Below are 20700 nucleotides of genomic sequence, written 5' to 3'. Positions count from 1 at the left end.
GGCTAAGTTTTGAAGGGTCAAGAAGAACTAAATTTTAATGACATGGATTCTCCTTTTATGCGATTCTTCCCATGCAAGGGAGACACCTACATAATTAGTACAGTAACCAATAACAAACAGGGTACATGCCACACATCTCCTCCCCTCAGATAAACATTTAACATAATTAACAAGCACACATTTTTATCCTAGTTTTGGATAGCCCTAATCTGGGGGAACAACATATTTAAAAAGCTTCCCATTCGGTTACGGGGTTCGGGAGTTATGGGGCTTTAAAGTTTTGACACTAGCCGAAAATAGTTCCATAAGTTTTGGCCTTGCGGTCGGTCCTCGTTCGTGCGGTGATAAGACATGAAAATCTTGCCATCCGTGGATATCTCAATGGTCGCTAGAATCCCTGTATGTTGTATAGTCTGGCTACCGAACGGCAGGACGGTCGGTAGTTTCAGCACGAATTTACGATGTTATGGAGGTCTCAGCGGTGTTCGCCTACTCGAGTGTCCGATTTTAGTTCCAGACACTGGACGGCAAATCACCGCTGTTCGTGAACTAAGATGGCCGCGAACACGTGTAAAAGTCCAGAAATGGCGGCCACCCAGGAACTGAAACAAAGAGTTTGTGCGTTTCTCATAGGGATTGTATGTGCCGATCAGAGAGGTAAAATACCACATAATTGAATAGCAGGGTGGTCCGGTGTTCGGTAGTTTGCATTCGTATTTATGAATGCTGAGTTCCTACCGTATGGGTCGCATAAATAAGCGAATGCTGGTAAAAGTCCCGAACTGTGATTAAAAAGAATCCACATGAACCAGGTAAGCACAATAACATTATATCCAGGGTCTCTGTTGCGGTATATGTGCCCGGTTAGTTTTTAAAGGGCCGGTAGCAATAATTATTCCCAGGCAAAAGGTAGGGTTCTGTTACAGGTGGTTTTAACACTATAGGGTCAGGAATACATGTATGTGTTCCTGACCCTATAGTGATCCTTTAATGGGTCAACTTGTGCAAACTGTTTTTAGATATACCCTCAATGTTTTTTTGTTTTATATTTGGGCAGTGGAATTTTCCTTTAACAAAAAAAGAAAAAAGATATTATATATATATATATAATGTCAGCTAGATAGATAAATAGGTAGGTAGATAGTTTAAAGGAACAATGTAGGCACTGTAACTGCTTCCCGTCATTGAATTGGTTATAGTGTCTGGAGTCCAATGGCATCGACCTTCCATTCAGTTTTAAACCATTTTTAATTTTTAAATGCTTAATGAGAGTCCCCAGATGCCCATCTTGCTTGGACTAATGACCCTCATTAGCCTGATCAGTAAGGGATGGCAGTGATTGGCTAAGGGCAGGGCTGGGTTTACATGTCAGGTGCTAAAATTCTAACGTATCCTCCTGCTCCCAACCCCAAAATAAGGTAGATAAAGTAAATATAATGAATTTATTAATTGGACATTGTAGGCCAAAATCCTATTCATATTTGACAGCTGCATAAAATATTTTACATGCATTGTATTGTTTTTTTGAATGAGTGAGTATATGCAGCTGTGTAAACCAGTGTAGGTTTAGAAATAATGTTAGAAGTGTGCAGGGTAAAGGGAGGTTTTTAACCCCTTAACGACGTTACGACGTACCATGCCGTCCCGCATTAAATGGGCTTTAAAGCCGTTGCGGCAGCATGTTACGTCGTAACGGCTTAAGCCCCCAGTAGGAGAGGTGTACTCACCTCCGCCGCGATCCTCTTCTGGGGGGCTGCCTGAGAGCCCAGGCAGCCCCCCTCCGGCAAATGAGGCCCCCGGGGGCCATGTGATCGCTCTCAAAGAGAGATCAAATGGCCCCCTATAGCTGGCTATGGATCTGCCAGCAGGGGGACTGTTTGAAATATCAGACAGTCCCCCTGCTGGTGGGAGCTGTAAAAAAAAAAAAATATTACACATGTGTAAAATTAAAATAAAATATATTTATATATATATATATATATATATATATATATATATATATATATATATAATGTATATATATTATATATATATATATATATATAAAATATATATACATATTATATATATGTAACGTCATACAAAGTGTATTTTAATATTAATATAAGTATATATATTAATATTAAAATACACTTAGAATGACGTTACATATATATAATATGTATATATATTATATATATAATAGATGTACATATATATTATATATAAATACGTATAATTAAAATAATAAATAAATAAAATAATAAAATAAATAAATAAAATATTGAAACAAAATGTAATATAAATTATATATGCATATGTAATTTAATTCTAACTGTATTTTGTTATTAATATATATATATTGGTAACAAAATACACTTAGAATGACATTCTATATATATCTATCTATATATAAAATACAAATAACCGCAAATATATATATATAGATAAATACATATAATTACGTAAAAGATTACTTTAGTATACACGTAGAATTTAAATACCTATAAATGCATATATATTAAAATTCTACGTGTATATTTAAATAATCTTTTAACGTAATTATGTGATTTGATTAATTAAAACTTGATTGACATGCCTGACAACACAGGAAGAAAGTGCAGAGAATTTAATTCGCAAGCACTATATTTGACCCTGTAACTCTCCAAGACACCATAAAACCTGTACATAGGGGGTACTGTTTTACTCTGGAGACTTCACTGAACTCAAATATTAGTGTTTCAAACTGGTAAATTGTATTACAACGATGATATCTTAAGTAAAAGTGAAGTTTTTCACATTTTTTACAAGCGAACGGCACTTTTATGGTCTATATTATTGTTGTAATATGTTTTATTGTTTTAAAACACTAATATTTGTGTTTAGTGAAGTCTCCCGAGAATAACAGTACCCCCCATGTACAGGTTTTATGGTGTTTTTGAAAGTTAGAGAGTCACATATAAGGCTTGCATTTCATTTTTTTCACATTGAAATTTGCCAGATTGGTTATGTTGCCTTTGAGAGCGTATGGTAGCCCAGGAATGAGAATTACCCCCATGATGGCATACCATTTGCAAAAGTAGACAACCCGAGGTATTGCAAGTGGGGTATGTCCAGTCTTTCTTAGTAGCCACTTAGTCACAAACACTGGGCAAATATTCGTTTTTTGCTTTTTTCACACAAAAACAAATATGAACGCTAACTTTGGCCAGTGTTTGTGACTAAATGGCTACTAAAAAAGACTAAACATACCCCACTTTCAATACCTTGGCTTGTCTACTTTTTCAAATGCAATGCCATTATGGGGGTAATTCTCATTCCTGGCTACCACACCGTCTCAAAGGTAACATTACTAATCTGGAAAATTTCAATTTGAAAATGAAATGTTCTATATTTGACCCTGTAACTTTCCAAAACAACATAAAACCTGTTAATGGGGGGTACTGTTGTACTCGTGACACATCACTGATTACAAATATGTGCATTTTTTTGCAGTAAAACCAGTAAAAGTTTACAGTAAAAAAACAGTATTATGACATTCACAGTTAAAATGTCAGACGGAAATGCAAATTTAAAAAAAAATCTTATTTTCTCACATATTTTTTAAATTTTATTCATAATAAATTATGTTCCATATATGAATAGTTAATGATAAATTAAAGCCCTGTTTCTCCTGAACAAAATGATATATAATAAGTGTGGGTGCATATAATTTGAAAGAGGGGAACTACGGGTGAACATATAGCGCAAATTCTAGTTTTTGTTTACGTTTTGTTTTGATCAGAACGTGCACTATTGACTCCGTCCTGAAGGGGTTAAGGTTAGATAGGGGGGTAATGTCACAGTTATACTACATATGGTATTTTGTGTTAAAAAGATTACAAGCTTGAGGAGTTAAAGTTGCAGTATAAGGGCTGTTTAAGATTATTGAGTTCAGGGTTTAGCTTAATAATTATTGGTGTACTTGAGGTGTTTAGTTTCAAGAGGAGTTAAACATAGGATTAAGGTAAACTGTTCATTGTTATGTTCAGACTTTGAATGATGGAGTTTGAAGGGGTATTCACAAAGTACTCACCGTCCTATGTCTTCTGCAGACCAATCAGATTGATATTCTAACTGCAGGAGCTGTAATATAGTGTGCATCACTGTGATATTACACTGCTCCTCCTGCAATACATTTCCTGTGTGAGAGGTTACTAGTTGGCAGATAGGAAGTGATCTCTTCCTGTCCAGCCTCACACACAGACATGGTAGGAATATTTTATAAACAACATCTAATTAATTAAGAACCATAAAGATAACATATATGTCTGGTCGGACAGTGTGTTGACTGTATAGGACAACTGGCAGTAGCAATGTTTAAGAGTTGGGGTTGTGTTTATGTAAAGGCTCCCACACCCCTGGTATCTCATCTCTTTCCATTTCCCCATTCTATGTACATCAGTAGGATCTAAATGTCCCTACACTACTTCAAATACTCTCAGAGAATGTATCATTAGTTGTGTCCATCCATTATTAACATTTACAGTTCTACATCCTAAGAACATTATGAAGAAGTAAAACTGTAAAAGCTAATAATGATAGAAGAATTGTTAAAGGACCACTCTAGGCACCCAGACCACTTCAGCTTAATGAAGTGGTCTGGGTGCCAGGTCCCTCTAGAATTAACCCTTTCTGCTGTAAACATAGCAGTTTCAGAGAAACTGTTATGTTTACAAATGGGTTAATACAGCCTTTAGTAGCTGTCTCATTGACAGCCGCTAGAGGCGCCTCCGCGCTTCTCACTGTGATTTTCACAGTGAGAAGACGCTGCCGTCCATAGGAAAGCATTGAGAATGCTTTCCTATGAAATTGCGCATTCAGACTGCGCATGCGCATTCAGCTGATGGCGGCAGAAGAAGGAGGACATTCCCCAGCGCTGAGGGAGCCCTGTGCTGGAAAAAGGTAAGATTTTAACCCCTTCCTCACCATAGAGCCCAGCGGGAGGGGGGCCCTGAGGGTGGGGGCACCCACAGGGCACTATAGTGCCAGGAAAACGAGTATGTTTTCCTGGCACTATAGTGGTCCTTTAATTTTAGATCTATGGTGACCCAAAAGGATACATGATCAAAGACCTGATAAAATTTTATACAATTAATGTGATTTATTTATTAGAATGCCCTTGTCATTTACAGTATGTCAGTAGAACTACTAGACCTCAGTATAAAAGAACATCTGAGTATATATATATATATATATATATATATATATATATATATATATATATATATATATATATATATAATCCAGATAGCCCCTGCACTCCAACCATGACAATAGGGAAAAAAATACCTGGTGCTCTGGTGGCTGAATAATACAAAACACGAAAAATACCGGCACTCAAGGATTTACAGCAAATCAAGTCTTCATTTATTGCGAAGAAAAGAATCAACGTTTCAGCTCCTCACTTTTTGTGTCCTGATGAAAGCTCCTGTGAGGAGCTGAAACGTTGATTCTTTTCTTCGCAATAAATGAAGACTTGATTTGCTGTAAATCCTTGAGTGACGGTATTTTTCGTGTTTTGTGTTTTTTATATATATATATATATATATATATATATATATATATATATATATATATATATTATTATTATTAAGAAAGGTGTGGAGAGCCACAGTGTTTTTTGTAAAAAAAATGTTTCACAATCAGGACCCGAGTGGACTAACATTAGTGGGTATAAAAGGATAACAAAAGTTAGAGAGGAAGAGATTTTATTAAAACGATTAACCAGGAAGAAGTTAGGTAGATTTATTTTTTTGAAACACTGACACCTACTGGATTAAGCATACATTTTGATTTTAAAATGTACCATTCTCTGTATTTATTTTGACATTTATCTATGTCTCAGTATCGTTACCAGATTAAGATGTTACCAAATATTACCAAAATGGTTGTTAATGCGGTTATATTTTTTGCACATCAATACTTTCTGATTATATATTTAAATATTTCTAGCGACTCTGGGACAACCTCCACAGGCTCTCAATCAATCTTTTGAGGTGCCCGGGTACATGTGTTAGAGCTTTAGTGGAATCAAATGCCATCTTAGCAGTATTTTCCTTAGTAGTTTGTAATGATTAGTACACCAGGTGCACCCTTTGTTATTGCTGAGGAAATGTTTCCATCCTAATTTGTAGAATTTAATCCTTAAATCTGCCTCCTACTTCCCTTTCCTTTTCCTGGCCTGAGAATAAGTATTTGATTTGCATTTATTTGTATATGTTGCTTAGTTTGAAGGTAAATGTTTCACTTAAATAGGCAAAGGATGCTATTTATTTGCCCACAAATAGACATTACACGCGGTTAATCCCTTCAAGTTCCATACACTTAGGCTAATGTTCCAGGGTCTGTATTGGAACTACTCCAGAAATGCCAGTTAGGAAGTGAATGCTCAATTAGGGCATGCATGCTTATACCAAATTTGTGCCATATCTTTATAGACTGCATGGTGTTGCTCTGCAGCTTGGGGATATCGGATGCTAAGGAGGGGACCCACAGCATATGTGCTATTATTTTATAGGAAATTACTGCCTATTCTATATTGGCCAAACTACTGTTACGTGGGGCTGAGCAGAAGAGTATGGCTTGTGATAATGTCGTTTTTTTTTTAACATGCCACTAGGTTCGGGACACCCAAATCTTGTTTAATTTTATGCCTGTATAACACTGTCACCGCTACCCTGGATCTTTTAAATAAATCAATGAAGGAGTTGAGTGACATTTGGATTTTGTTCAGATATGTGATTTGGAAATGCATATTGAGAGCTGCACATCTATCTGCCTGTCCATGATATATCATATGTATTTCATCTGCCCAAATCTTATTTGACCTGGGCCCACAAGATTTGCAGATTGCTAATTAGAGAGGTTAGCGCATTTGGTTGGTGTTTTCCCAGGTTTTTTTAGGGTAACTATGTGCGCGCTAAGCATTTCTAGCGGTACTACTTCTGATGTCATGTAGCTGGTGAGAAGATTGCACATATAGGTTATCAGCATTGCTGGCAATGTTTTGTAGTAGCTTATTGTATAACCATCTGGACCTGGGAATTTTCGCTGTGGCGTTTTTGGGATGACTTCTGGTGAGATAGCTGTGTGCTAATGCATCATCAGCAGAATCTGTTCAACTCTTAGGTCACAGGTTCAAATCATTGCAGGGTTGACTCAGCCCTTCATCCTTCTGAGGTAGATAAAATGAGTACCCTTAGATTGGGTAATAGTAACAACCCATGGGCTAAGGTATCTCCAGTACTCCATGTACTTGAAAACCTTTCCTGATTAAATACTTTGTTACTATTATGATTTCTTGTGTGGTAATTAGGACAATTAATTCCTCAGCTTGGGTTTTTTGCTCTATAATAGTTTCTAAAAAATCCAGATAAAACTGAGCAGATAGCAGCACAAAGTTAAATATTGGAATTAAACTGATTGTCCAGGTTGCATGTGCCTTTCCTCCTCCTCACTTTCCTATTTTGTTGTTACTTAACTGGTAAATATCCAGGCCACTTCAAACTGGCTGCCCTGCCACTCACGTAAGCAGGGCCGGCCTTAGGCCATTAGGCGCCTTGTGCGAAAAGTCAGCCATATATGTGTGTGTGTGTATAGGGGTGTAGGTTTGTATATGGGATTTATTAAATGAATAATGATTTAAAAAAAAAATATTCATTCCCCCTTCCCTGTTGTTACCTTGCAGTGAGGGGGTAATGCAGATCTCTGGTGTTGCAGTATGCTGGGAATCTGGTCTGCCCCTTCACCGGGAGCAGAGTATGAGTAACTGTCTCGTTAGCTCAGGCATTTACAGTGTCAGAGCTTTCCTCTGGTAACGTACTGATTGTCCGGAGCTCGGAAGACAGCTATTTATGGTCTGCAGCCAGCAGAGAAGTGCATGCCAGTGGTGCCAGACTGCCTCTGCGGAATTACAGAGGGTCAGACTAAGTATGTCACATAATGCTGTGACACACAGATACATGCAGACAGTTACACACACACACACACACACACTCAATTACAGGCAGATAGTCACACACACACTCAGTTGCCTGTATGCAGTCACACACACACAGGTACAGGTCGACAGTCACACACACAGTTACAGGCACACAGTCACACACACTCTCAGTTACAAGCAGTCACACACACTCTCAGTTACAGGCAGGCAGACACTCACGCACACAGATAGGCACACACACAGTCAGTTAAAGGCAGACAGTCACACACACAGTTGCAGTCACACATACAGGCACACACAAAGGCACAGCTACAGCCACACACAGTTTTAGTCACACACACGCAGACAGTCACACACAGGCAGGCAGACAGTCACACACAAGCAGGCAGTCACAAACACACAAGCAGACAGTCAGACAGTCGCACACACACACACACACACACACACACACACCTCTTTCCATTATGGCTGGAAGAGAGGAGTGGAGGCAGTGCAGCTGTAGCCTAGTTGTTGGGGAAGCAGGGTCTCCTTCCTGCTTCCCTCTTCCTGTGCAGCAGTTACAAGGAGCTTCTGGGAGCTTTTAGCTCCGCCTCTGCAGCCATTAACCTCACCTCCACCACTTGCAAGCTTGCCCCCGACAATCGGTAAGCCCCGTCCCCGCTACCATCCTATTTTTTCCTGTACCCAGCCGGACTGAAAGGAAGTGCTCTTCCTTCCTGTCTCCTCCTGCAGCTCCTGTCAGCTCCCTTCTCCTCCGCGCCGGTCTGGTCAGGTCCCCTGTCAGCTCCCAGTGTAAGTCTCGCGAGAGCCGCGGGGTCATAGCGCGGCCGCGAGACTTACACTGGGACTTGCAGAGGGAACTGACCGTACCGTGCGGAGGAGAAGGGAGCTGACAGGAGCTACAGGAGAGGTAAGTAAATGCTTGCTGCCAGCCCCCCTCCACTGAACTGCCAATGCCACTGGATCACCAGGGAGTGAGAGCCCCCCTCCCTGCCATGTATCAAGCAGGGAGGGGGGACGAAAAATAAATAAATAATAATAAAATAATAATAATAAAAATGTCCACCCCCCACCAAGGCTCTGCAACACATACACAAACACACACTGCATCACACACACTCACACTGCATTCATACACACACACACACTGCATTCATACACATACACACACACTGCACTCATACACACACACTGCACTCATACACACACACACTGCACTCATACACTGCACTCATACACACACACTGCACTCATACACACACACTGCACTCATACACACACTGCATTCATTATATACACACACTGTAAATAAATATTCAATTAATATAATTTTTTTAGGATCAAATTTTATTTAGAAATTTAGCAGCAGCTGCTGCATTTCCCACCCTAGTCTTATACTCGAGTCAATAAGTTTTCCCAGTTTTTGGGGGTAAAATTAGGGGCTTTGGCTTATATTCGGGTCGGCTTATACTCAAGTATATATGGTAATTACCAAATGCAGTGCTAAACACTTCAATAATTCTACCATAAGTATTATTGGAACATTTCCCACAGAGCTCCTTCCACCATACCCACCAATGTTATAATTCTGGAGGAATGTGTTTAATTCCGGAGGTGAAATGTGCAATGTTCTCATCAGGAGAAATACTTACACAACATTTGTTAGCTTTGTAAACACTCAACATCTATCTCCACTGATATATTACGTGTTTGACTACATGTTTTTGCTGCAATGCATTTGCCAATATGGTAGGTTAAGCTTTAATTTGACAGTTATTTGTATATTGCATATTATTGTTAAGGGAGCTCTATTAGTTTCTAACCCGTCTCCAGCACATTCACCCACTCAGTGAGCTGTAGTCGTCAGGTTGCTTAGAGGTTGTGAATTATTTACATGTACAACAAGAAACAATTTATCATTCATTCATTTCTCTTATTTATGGGATTTTGCATTGCTTATTTTCTTAAACAGAACTAAAGGTAAAGTCAAGTAGCAGGGGACCCTCAAGGAAAACCGAATTTACATCTTTAACTCCCAAAAATAAACCTATTTGCTGCAGCTCCCTGTGCTGAACCATGAATTTCCTCCGCAGACGCCTTTCAGATAGCAGCTTTGTGGCTAACCTACCCAATGGCTACATGATGGACCTTCAAAGGCCAGACAACTCCACAAGCTCCCCGGTTTCACCAGCCTTGGAAAGAAAGCAACAGCAGCCGCCGCCAGTTCCAGCATCTGCACCCTCCACAGGGTCTAGTCTCTTCAGTTCCATCACCAATGCAGTCAAGCAGACCACCCAAGCAGCGGCGGGACTAGTTGAACAGACAGGTCCTCCAGCGCTTCCTGTGGTACTAAAGCCCAAGATACTTCTAGTGATTGATGATGCACACACAGACTGGTAAGTTATTTTCAAAAATGTGCATGTAAACTTTTATTTCACTCTTTCCATGCAATATGTCTAAGCTCTGATTCTGGATGATATTGTACTTAATGGCACCAAACAACTTTAGTTAATGAAGCAGTTTTGGTTAGATCATGCCCCTGCAGTGTCACTGCTCAATTATCTGCCGTCTAGGAGTAAAATCACTTCATTTATACAGCCCTTGTCACAGTTATCTGCATGAGACTCACACATCCTTCTTATACACTTCCTGTTTAAATACATATAATTGATATAGATTATTTTAAGAATAAACAAATATGTTCAAATGTCTATCTGTTCCTGTCCAAATCTGAGATGATTAAATTGCGTATACGCAGAAGTAAATTCACACTGACACACGGAGTTCAGGTTAAAAGCACTTCGAGAAACTTTAATGGCATCTGGTTAAAAGCGGGCTCGCAGACCCTTATAAGAGCAAAATTACATCATCATTGAATATCAAGATAACAACAAATAAACATCATTAATTGGATTAGGTGTTAAGTGGCTATGTCAATGTCCACCCATCAATATTATTAATTGGCTCAAGTACTAAGTGGCTGACTAAGTGTCCTCCCACCGGGAGGTGGCGTCATTTTGGACACGGGTGTGGACAGATGGCTCAAGCGCCATCTTACCCAGCACGAGGCTTACTCAGTGGGAAGGGGGGCTCGGGCGTCATTTTGGGTAGTTAGTGATGTCAGACTCGGGGTCAGGTTCAGGGTCTTTTTTATGAAAGAACATTTCATTAGAGCAGTTTTCTCATGGCCTAGCTATAGTATACTTTGTTTCATATTATAGGAACTTGATAATTCCGGTGTTAGTCATGTCCTTCTTGAAAATACATTCTCTATTCAATATTCTAAATGCTGTTAGGAAATCTGTCATGTAATGAAGTTAAAATGGAGTTAGTACAAAAATTCAATACAGGATCAATAAAGGTTTTTTTTAATAATTCTACATCGGTCCCCCCTATGAAATGTTAGATTCTAAAAAAGATAAACTTTATTTGTTAATACCAGAAGATGTGTTAGCCCAAAGGCACAGAAACCCAGTGACCGCTAGCTAGGTGTTATTGCAAAGTGCAATTCTGTCCCTTCCTTTCCCTAACAGGCTGCAGCACATCCGTCAATACGGTCAGGAAATCTCTTCACTCCGCTGGTAACCCGCGGTGGCTTGTCCACCACATCTCCGCACGGCAGTCAGTTCCATAGAGACGGACGCTGTCCCTAAGCTGGTTCCCTACCTAAAACTCTTGCACTTTATCAGTAAAAGGGATAGTTCGCAGCGGTATACAGGGTGAGTTGAAATCTTGGAAATCTTGGTCATCAACTGTCAGGTGTGCAAAAGTTGGTGCCGCTTGGTCTACAGTCTTCTGCAGAAATTTTCTTAGACAAGGGAGGACACAACAAACGAGAAGAGCAAAAATAAAGAGAAAAATTAGTAATGCCATACCAATATGCATTAAAGCTTTTTGCCATCCAGTCATCCAACCAAACCATCTTTCCCAGGGATCTTTTATACCAGAATTCCTTTTTAACTCTTCAGAGAGCTTATTTAATTTCTCTATGGCCAAGGTGACTTTACCATTAGGACCTGTGTTTTCTGGGATGTACGTACAACAGGTCATGGTGTCGGGCAATATTTTACATACGCCCCCTTTTTCAGCTAGAATCATGTCTAAGGCCATTCTATTCTGGAAGGACATTTGAGATGTAGCCTGCAGCTGTTCGGCTAAATCCTGGAGGGCATCTCTGGTGTAGTTAACAAAGCGTTGTTGGTTGTAATAAATGTAATTTATCCAATTTAAATTCTTGTTTGCAGTAACTATGGTAAAAAGTGATTCAAACCCTGCAGCAACTTCATCTCTTGCTTTAAATTCATTAGGCTCCCCCCTAGGCACCCCAATGGCATCAATGTAAATGTGGGGGTCAAAACTGCCTCTTACTGGGGCTTCACGCTTAACCTTGGCTGGTGTGTGTATGGACTCATGTATGTCAGGGTGTGTGTCAGAGATATTATGTATAGGCATGATGGCTTTAGCCAGGGTACACTCCCCCCACCATTCCTTGTCCATCCTGGATCTTAGCTGTAAATCCCAGTAAATATCCCCCAATGACCTAGTATGGAATTGTAACAGGTACATAGGGACAGTTCTGTAGGTGGCACAATACCCTTTGGAGAAGTTACCCAAGAACTTACCAATTCCATCATAATTGGCATAACAGGTGTAGTTTCCCTTGGAAACTGTAACACCATCTGGGGGTTTGACATCCTTGGTTAGGAGAGGGTATTCTACTGTCCATGCTTTGCAGAGGGACCTATTAAAGTTGTAGTGGTAGGCAAAAAGACTCAAAACACATTCTTCTATATCTACTGGCAAAGTCAAAGGTACGGTGCCAAGGTGAGGCCGGGCACCACCACACACATAGCATGCGGTTCTGTTATGTTTGTTGGCATTATATTTCATCCATTCTAACAGTAAATTAACATCATTAAAACCTGTTTCAGCGGCCATAGTATCTTCAAAGGTGGGGTTAGCGATGGCCATCATGTCTTTAAAGGACTGGATGTGTGGTTTTAATGGATTTGAGACCATGTGGATGGCCCCTTGCCACTCTGGAGAGTGGCACATATCTTTTAGGTAGAAGTGCCCCAATTTGTTATAGGAACCTTTCTTCCAATACATTCCCATTACATACTGATCTGCATCCGTTGGGCTGGGATGCTCTATGTTTAGGATTAATTTCATGGGTGTACCTCCTCCAGGCTTCCTTAGGGTCATTCTTTGGAGGAGGGATCTACCATGGTCATCTACCTTAGATAAGGCACTTTTGGGTTTGTAACCCCAGGCAGGCCCAGCATTCCACCCTGCAGCCCCCCAATGGTTACAGTTATGCCCCCATTGTTTGTCAACTACACAAACATAGGGGTCCTTTACATGTGGGATATCTCTATAGATAGTTTGAATTTGTGATGTAGGAAATGGGCAGTCTACAATGTCACAGTAATCAAAAGTGTATGTAGCCACACGGGTACATGAAGAATTGTACCAGAAGGTATACCCACTGGCATCTTTAGTAATGGCTACTTGTTGGGCCTTAATTAAGCTAATTAAGCAGATGATGTACCAGAGGTACATGGTTGTGCGGTATCTGCTTCCTCTGGAGCAGGAGTCTTCTTGCAATGGGAAGCGTGGATCCAATGTGGCCTGCCGGCCAACTTGATGGAGGTTCATGTGATCAGGAGAACTTGGAATGGTCCGTCAAATCTTGGTTCCAGGGTATGTTTCCGCACAAATTTCTTGACCAGAACCCAATCTCCGGGAAGCAGGTTGTGGGTACCCGTGTCAGATTCGGGATCTGGAATTGAAGAGAAAACTTGGGCATGTATTTTGTTCAAGGCACTTGCAAGTTCAGTTACATAAACTACTAAAACATCAGTTTGAAGCTGTAACTGTTGAGGGTAATAACAACCTAGTCTGGGTGCAGTCCCAAATAGAATCTCATATGGGGATAGTGAGTGCTTCCCTCTAGGTGTGTGCCTAACGCTGAATAAAGCTATTGACAAGCTTTCTGGCCAGGGCATCTTTGTTTCTTGTGACATTTTTAACATTCTGGCTTTTAGGGTGCCATTCATGCGTTCCACTTTGCCACTACTTTGTGGGTGGTAAGGGGTGTGAAAAGCTAGGGTCACTCCCAGAGCAGTCCAAATTTCTTTAGTCACTGTTGCTGTAAAGGCTGGGCCCTGGTCACTTTCAATGACTTCTGGAAGTCCAAATCTACATACAATATCTGCAAGTAGACGTTTTGCTGTTGTCTTGGCAGTGATATTGGCCACTGGGTAGGCTTCTGGCCAGCCTGAAAACATGTCCACTATTACTAGCGCATATTCATGAGGCCCACTCTTGGGCATTTGTATGTGGTCAATCTGAATTCTCTGGAATGGGTAGATAGGCTTAGCCAGGTGTTTCAAGGGCACTTTGATTGGTTTTCCTGGGTTGCATTTTGCGCAAATGACACAGGCCCTACAGAAGCTGTTGATCAATGTTGTGATTCCAGGTGCTTCGTAATACTTTTGTATGAGGGCAGCCATTAAGTCTTTTGACAGATGTGCAGGTCCATGTGCCCATTGGACAACTGCTGGATATAGATTTTTAGGAAGGCAGAATCTAAAGTTGTTGTAATATACTCCATCCTTTAGGACTGCTCCTTTCTTCTTCCATTTCTGTATTTCTTCAGGGGCAGTTGTAGCTTGCTGTTCCCGTAGGATTCTTAGGTCAGTAGGAAGAGTCTGCAAGGTAAAAATAGGAGTTTCTTCGTGTCCGGACACTTCTTCATCCACTTCCTGCAATTTTCTTGCTGCTTGCTTAGCAGCCTGATCAGCCAAGTGGTTGCCCTTTGCTTCATCTGTATCCAATTTCCCATGTGCCTTTACTTTCAAAATGGCCACTTCTTCCGGGAGTAGGAGGGCATCCATTAGTTCCTTGATTGCAGAACTGTGTTTGACTGGCGTACCGGCAGTGGTAAGAAATCCTCTTGTTTTCCAAATTAGTCCGAAGTCATGTGCCACACCCAGAGCGTATCTTGAATCTGTGTAGATGTTGGCACGTTTTCCTTCGGAGATCTTGCATGCTGAAGTCAGGGCTTGCAATTCAGCTTCTTGTGCAGACATTGTTGGTGGTAAAGATGATGACTTGATAACTTCATCTGTTGTGGTTACGGCATGTCTTGTGTGGTATTTTCCTTCTTCATCAGCATACCTTGAACCGTCCACAAACAGAGTGAGATCAGGATCTGCTAATGGATCCTCATGTACAGTTGGTAGGTGTATTGTCTCCATTTTCATCTGTTCAAAACAGTCATGAGGTGTCTCTGGGTCATAGTCATTCACTATGACCAGATCTTGAAATTAATTTTCCAGGAAGTGGCGTGGCCATGCTTCAAGATGGTCAATTGTTGGGTATCTGACAATGCCATTTTCCTGTAGCTGTGATTCATTCATGGTGGCCCATAATTTTGCCATGGGTCCAAGATCATTCCATGATCTTGTTTTCAGTTTGGTGACAGGGACATGTGGGACGGCAATGTCCCAATGACGATACAAGTATTTGAGTTCTGAAGGTAGAAGAATCAGGACCATGCTGTTGCCTTCAGAGTCACAGTAGAAGTCTTGTGCAGTGAGTTTCACCTCCACCAGATGATAGAGCTCATCTTCGTAGCAAGGTTCAGGAGTGGTGTTTGGCTTGTACCACATGGTACAGAAGGCATATCCTGCTCCCTCGCAGAGAGGTGTTTGTCCATCATGAAAGGCTAAATCAGGATGCATTCTCTTGATGGTACCAGTAAGAAGGTAGATGTAGGTTTCATCCATGATAAACCCATAGTGGATACCTCCCTCAGGTAGTGGGAGAAGAGTGGACGGATTGAGAACTTGACATCTTTGTATGGTAATGTTGTCAGGTAACAGGAGATGACATTGAAGACGTAGGTGTCTTGCAGGAGACACATGCTTGAGTTGTACTTGGTTGATGATGGCAGAGATGTCATGAGGGGCCAAGACAACTAGAGGGTGGCCAAGGACCAGGTCTGCAGTTCTTTCAATGAGTTCTCTTGCTGCAAAAACGGCCCGAAGGCAAGAAGGGGTCCCTCTGGCCACAATATCCAGCTGGCAGGAGAAAAATCCAATAGGCCTTTGACGGCCTCTTAATTAATTTGTTTGAGTAAGGACTCCTGTAGCGTGGCCTTGTCTTTCAGAGACAAATAACTTGAAGGGTTTGGTATAGTCTGGTAGGCCTAGAGCAGGAGCAGATGCAATGGCACGTTTTAATGTACAGAAGTTATCTTGTGCTTCATTGGTCAGGCAGAATGGGTCTGACTTGAGTGCATCATAAAGTGGTTGCATGAGCAGAGAGGCTTCTGGGATCCATGCTCGGCAGTAGGAAATGAGGCCTAAGAAGGCATGTAGAGATTTTGAAGTCCTTGGAGGTGGAATATCCAGTACTGCTCTAACTCGGTCACGAGTGAGATGTCTAGTACCCTGAGATAGACAATGGCCAAGGAAGATGACAGTAGGTTGACAGAATTGAAGCTTGAGAAGTGAAGCTTTGCATCCTTGGTCTGCTAAGTAGCAAAGGAGACTAATTGAACATTCTTCTGTTGTGGGTATGTCATCTCCACAGAGCAGCAAATCATCCACATATTGGAGTAGGACAACTTCTGGATGGTCTGATTGGCATGGATCAAGGATAGAGCACATGGCCTTTGCAAATTGACTTGGAGAGTTTTGTGCCCCTTGGGGCATGACAGTCCATGTATTCTGTTGCTTTTCATGTGTGAAGGCAAACATGTATTGGCAAATTGGATCCAGGGGTACACTGAAGAAGGCATTGGCCAGATCAATGACTGTGAAGTATTTTGCAGAAGGTGGGACCCCAGAGAGCAGAGTGTGTGGGTTTGGTACAATAGGGGTGTCCAGGACTGTTGCTTCATTCACTGCACGGAGATCCTGGACCATTCTATACTTCTCAGGTTCACCTTTTGGAGTCTTCTTCTTCACAGGAAACAATGGGGTGTGGCATTTTGATTCACATTTCACGAGAGCACCCTTCTCCACGAGTGCTTTGATTTGAATTGAGATAGCTGCAGCTTGAGCTGGTTTTAAAGGATATTTGTGGTTTCCTTGGTAGCTTTGCTCCTGGAATGAGTTTTACCACCACAGGTGGAACTTTTAGGTGACCTATGTCCTCTGGGCCTGAGGACCACAGTTTTGCAGGTACTTGTGTCTTTAGTGAATCCGGGAAATTGGACCTCAGTTCCTTTGCATCCTCATGGGGTTCTTCTAAATGGAGCATCAGAGGCAGGGAGCATAAGGCTGAGGTATCTGACACAGATAGAGGGGTAGATAACTCTACCTGTCCATCTGGGGTGAAGATGCCTGCAGGCGTGAAAGGACATCAGCGCCTAACAGGTTAATGGGGCATGTGGAGGACACCACAAAACGAGCAAGCAAGCTAGGATAGTTGCCAACTCGTAATGGAGTTGTTAAAGGACTGTGTCTAGGTAGGCCATCCACTCCTACACAAGAGACATCAATATTTGACAGAAATGATGGGTCTGGCAGATCTTGTTCTCGTAGAACACTTCGGGCTGCACCTGTGTCAACAAGAAATGTAGTAGGTTGTCCTTCAATGGGTAGAGTCACAGTGGCAAGTGGCCCCCCCTTATCCCCTGAAGACACTGCCATGACAGGGGTTAATAACACAGGCTTGCCAATTTCCTAGTCATCTGGTTCCTCAACTATTGGAACTGTTTTTGTGGCCTTGGGGCCAGGAGCAGGCTTGAACACCTTCTTGGGTTCTGGGCAATCATTTTTGAAGTGTCCTTTAGCTTTGCAATTAAAGCAAAATCCATCTTCGGGTTTGGTGCCTTTTGGGACAGGTCCGGGGCGGGACACCATGAGAGGAGCTGAATTGGGCTTTCTAGGAGTCTGGGCAGATTCCAGACCCCTAGCAACTAGGAGTAAGGTATCCAGAGGAACTACCTTGTATTCAGGGCGTGCAGCAATGATTCCCTTGGGTATGGAGTCTTTGACACCTAGGACAAATGAACCAGACAGCATTTGAGAATGGATCTTGTCTGTGAGATCAAATCCCAAATCTGTAAACATTTGAAACAGTCTTGCATGAAACTTTTCCACTGATTCTCCTTTTTCCTGTACAATATCAGTAAGGCCAGCAGCCTGATCTGCAAGTTTGTCCTTAGCCCATTCCTTTAGCTGGTTGCAGAATGCTACTCCGGAGGGGTAATCAATGTCACTTATAAGCAAATCTGTGCTGAGGTGGCGGGCAATGCTGGGCCAGTATGCATCTCCGGCTTTGATAGCACAAATGCTCAATAAATCACGCCATGCGGCGGAATAAGTCTTTTGAATTTGAACTATCCCTCGGTAAAAAGGCATAGGTTGCTTTTCTGGGTCAGGGAGTGATTTCATCAGAGCACTAGCCTGAGTAGGATTAAAAGAAACATACTTAGGAGGGGCCTGATCCCCCCGGCCCGTATGTCCGAAAGGATCATCGAGGGAACAGCAAGGCGGAGGCCCCGTGGCATCCGGTGAGCCCCGGTATCCATGAGAGCCGGCCTCCTCATACTCATCTTCGTCTGTGACCAGGACCCCTCTGGGTAGTGGGGCCGCTTGAGGTGTCAGAACCGGGGGGAATGCGGGAATCCCGGATGCTGGGGTGGCCAGTGGATTATGAGCTTGAGGTGAGTAGTCACCGGGAAGTACTGGCATTAGGGGTGCTGGATAACTGGGGGCCGCCATATTGGAGGCGTGAAAGGAAGCTGCTTTAGGGTTAAGGGAAGTAGTGGCGGCCATGTTGGATGTGGGCACATCCGGAGTAGACTATACCGGATTGGGCGTGAACGGGGTCTGGGGAGTGGCTTGGGAAAGGAAGTAGGCTTGGTTTGGATAGGGCAGGGCCATGTGGTAAGGGAAGGGGTATGGCCAGGCCATCTGGGCAGGGGCTGAGGTGGAACCTGGGGAGGGCGGGTTAGTTGGGCAGGGATTAGGAAAGGAGGAGGAATATCCGGGGTATAGAAATGAAGCTGAAGGGGTGGGAACTTGGGCTGTGGGAGGAATAGGCAGGAGAGAGGACGGAGAGAGATTAGCAGAGGCTGGTGTAGTAGGAGGAGGCGGAGTGGGTGTAGTGGGATTGACAGTAGCGGGTGAGGAGGGGTTAGGAAACCGGGTGGATGCAAGTGGGAGGGTAGGATTATTGACAGAGAGAGAGCGTAGAGAAGGAATGGCGGATGAAACGCTTGGTTTAGACAGAGAAGGTAGTGTAGGGATGGATGAGGATGATGGGAATGTTAGGGATGATGGGGGGGAGAATAAAGATCCATCAGAATTCAGGACCGGACAAACAGGGGCGATGACGGGATGGGTTATGGGAGGGTTGGGAGTGGGGAACATGGTCAGCTGGCTGTCACTCATTGCTGACTGAACCTTGGGGATAAACATCCCCTGAGCGCCATTTTGGGGCGCTGGCTGAGGGAATGCCCCAGCAACATAATTATTATGATATACATACAATTTTACACCTTTGTGATCTATTTCTTCCTCAACCCAACCTTCCTGCTGAATAGCTCTTGCTACTTTGTACCAGGCTTCTGCAGTACGTAGTAAATCATTATCTGCAAGCTTGCCTTTCTTCTCTGTCAGTAATCTATGCCAGCTTTCTGGCTGTAATCTACCACATGAAGGCACAGCAATTTTACACACTTTAGCAATCTTTTCAACTCCCTTAACCATCTCTTCACCCTCTCTATCTTCAACTAGATCACACGCTAACCAGCCCTTACTGGGCTTTCCTAATTCCTGTCCCATACCCCCTATAAAAGGCGTCCCAGATATAGAGGAAAGAAGGTTTTAAACAGAGTGTCTACAATGCTCGACTGCCACTTGAAAGGGTGGGTCCCCCCAAGTGCGTCTTCCCAAAACGTAGACTAGTCACTAATTCCGCCTACCCGAGGTAGCCACGGATTGGAGCGAGGTGAGAAGTGTGTGACCAATCACTTCTCTCACAAGAGAAATAGGAGTGGAAAGTGTAAATAACACAGGAAGTAGAGAAATAGTAAAAGTAAAGTGAAAATAGAGACAGACACAGGAGTTTGAATGACTCCCAATTAAAACAACAATTCAATTGAAATACAGTGCATGCATCACAGTTCAAATAAATTCAACAGTAATCCCTTTCCTTTACTCACGTGACCAAAGCCACCTCCCTCAACCTCGTAGTGTACCCGCTCGGAGAACAACTTTCGTAAGTCTCACTACCAGCGGCCACGGATAACAGCTAACACCGGCCCGAGATCCGTATGCCTCCCCCGTTACAGCGGTCCACTAAGTGTGGCCACCACTATCCTCACCCTCGTAGCGCCCCTACGGACCCACCCGTAAGTCTCACTACCCCGTGGTGATGGAGACAGCAATGCCTGCCCGAATCCACGCACCACTAATAAAATTGGAATGCCACCAGCCTCAGCGCTCGAAGCTGGAGGGTACCACCTCTCTGCAAGCAGAGCTATGTGCACAATGAGGCTAGCTAGGCTATCAAAGTGACACCATGGGGAATCCCCAGGAAGCAGTGAGTCTACACCCTTCCACAGACTCCCCCCTCCTCTTTTTCCTTACTGCTGCAGCTACCCAGCACCTAAAAGAGGTAAACAGGCAAAGAAGACCCCCAGGAAAACTTCCACAGGTCCACCCCCCTTTATCCCAAAGGGGCACACAGACAAACACTCCACCCGGGCACTT

At 42.6% G+C, this 20700-nt stretch overlaps 1 protein-coding gene across 2 annotated transcripts in view; it reads left to right on the top strand.

Annotated features, from left to right (window-relative positions):
• SYN3 (synapsin III) overlaps positions 1-20700 on the top strand; it is a 457322-nt gene that overhangs the window by 99475 nt on the left and 337147 nt on the right. Inside the window, exon 2 of one of the 2 annotated variants that reach the window (XM_063447546.1) lies at positions 9936-10359. In XM_063447546.1, the coding sequence (XP_063303616.1) occupies positions 10040-10359 (320 nt within the window). In that variant the 5' untranslated portion in view covers positions 9936-10039. The remainder of the gene's footprint in view (positions 1-9935; positions 10360-20700) is intronic. The other variant, XM_063447547.1, reaches the window with a different exon arrangement.

Source organism: Pelobates fuscus, chromosome 3 (assembly GCF_036172605.1).
Source record: "Pelobates fuscus isolate aPelFus1 chromosome 3, aPelFus1.pri, whole genome shotgun sequence".
Lineage (NCBI taxonomy): Eukaryota > Metazoa > Chordata > Amphibia > Anura > Pelobatidae > Pelobates > Pelobates fuscus.
This window is presented reverse-complemented; position numbering and strand designations above follow the sequence as displayed.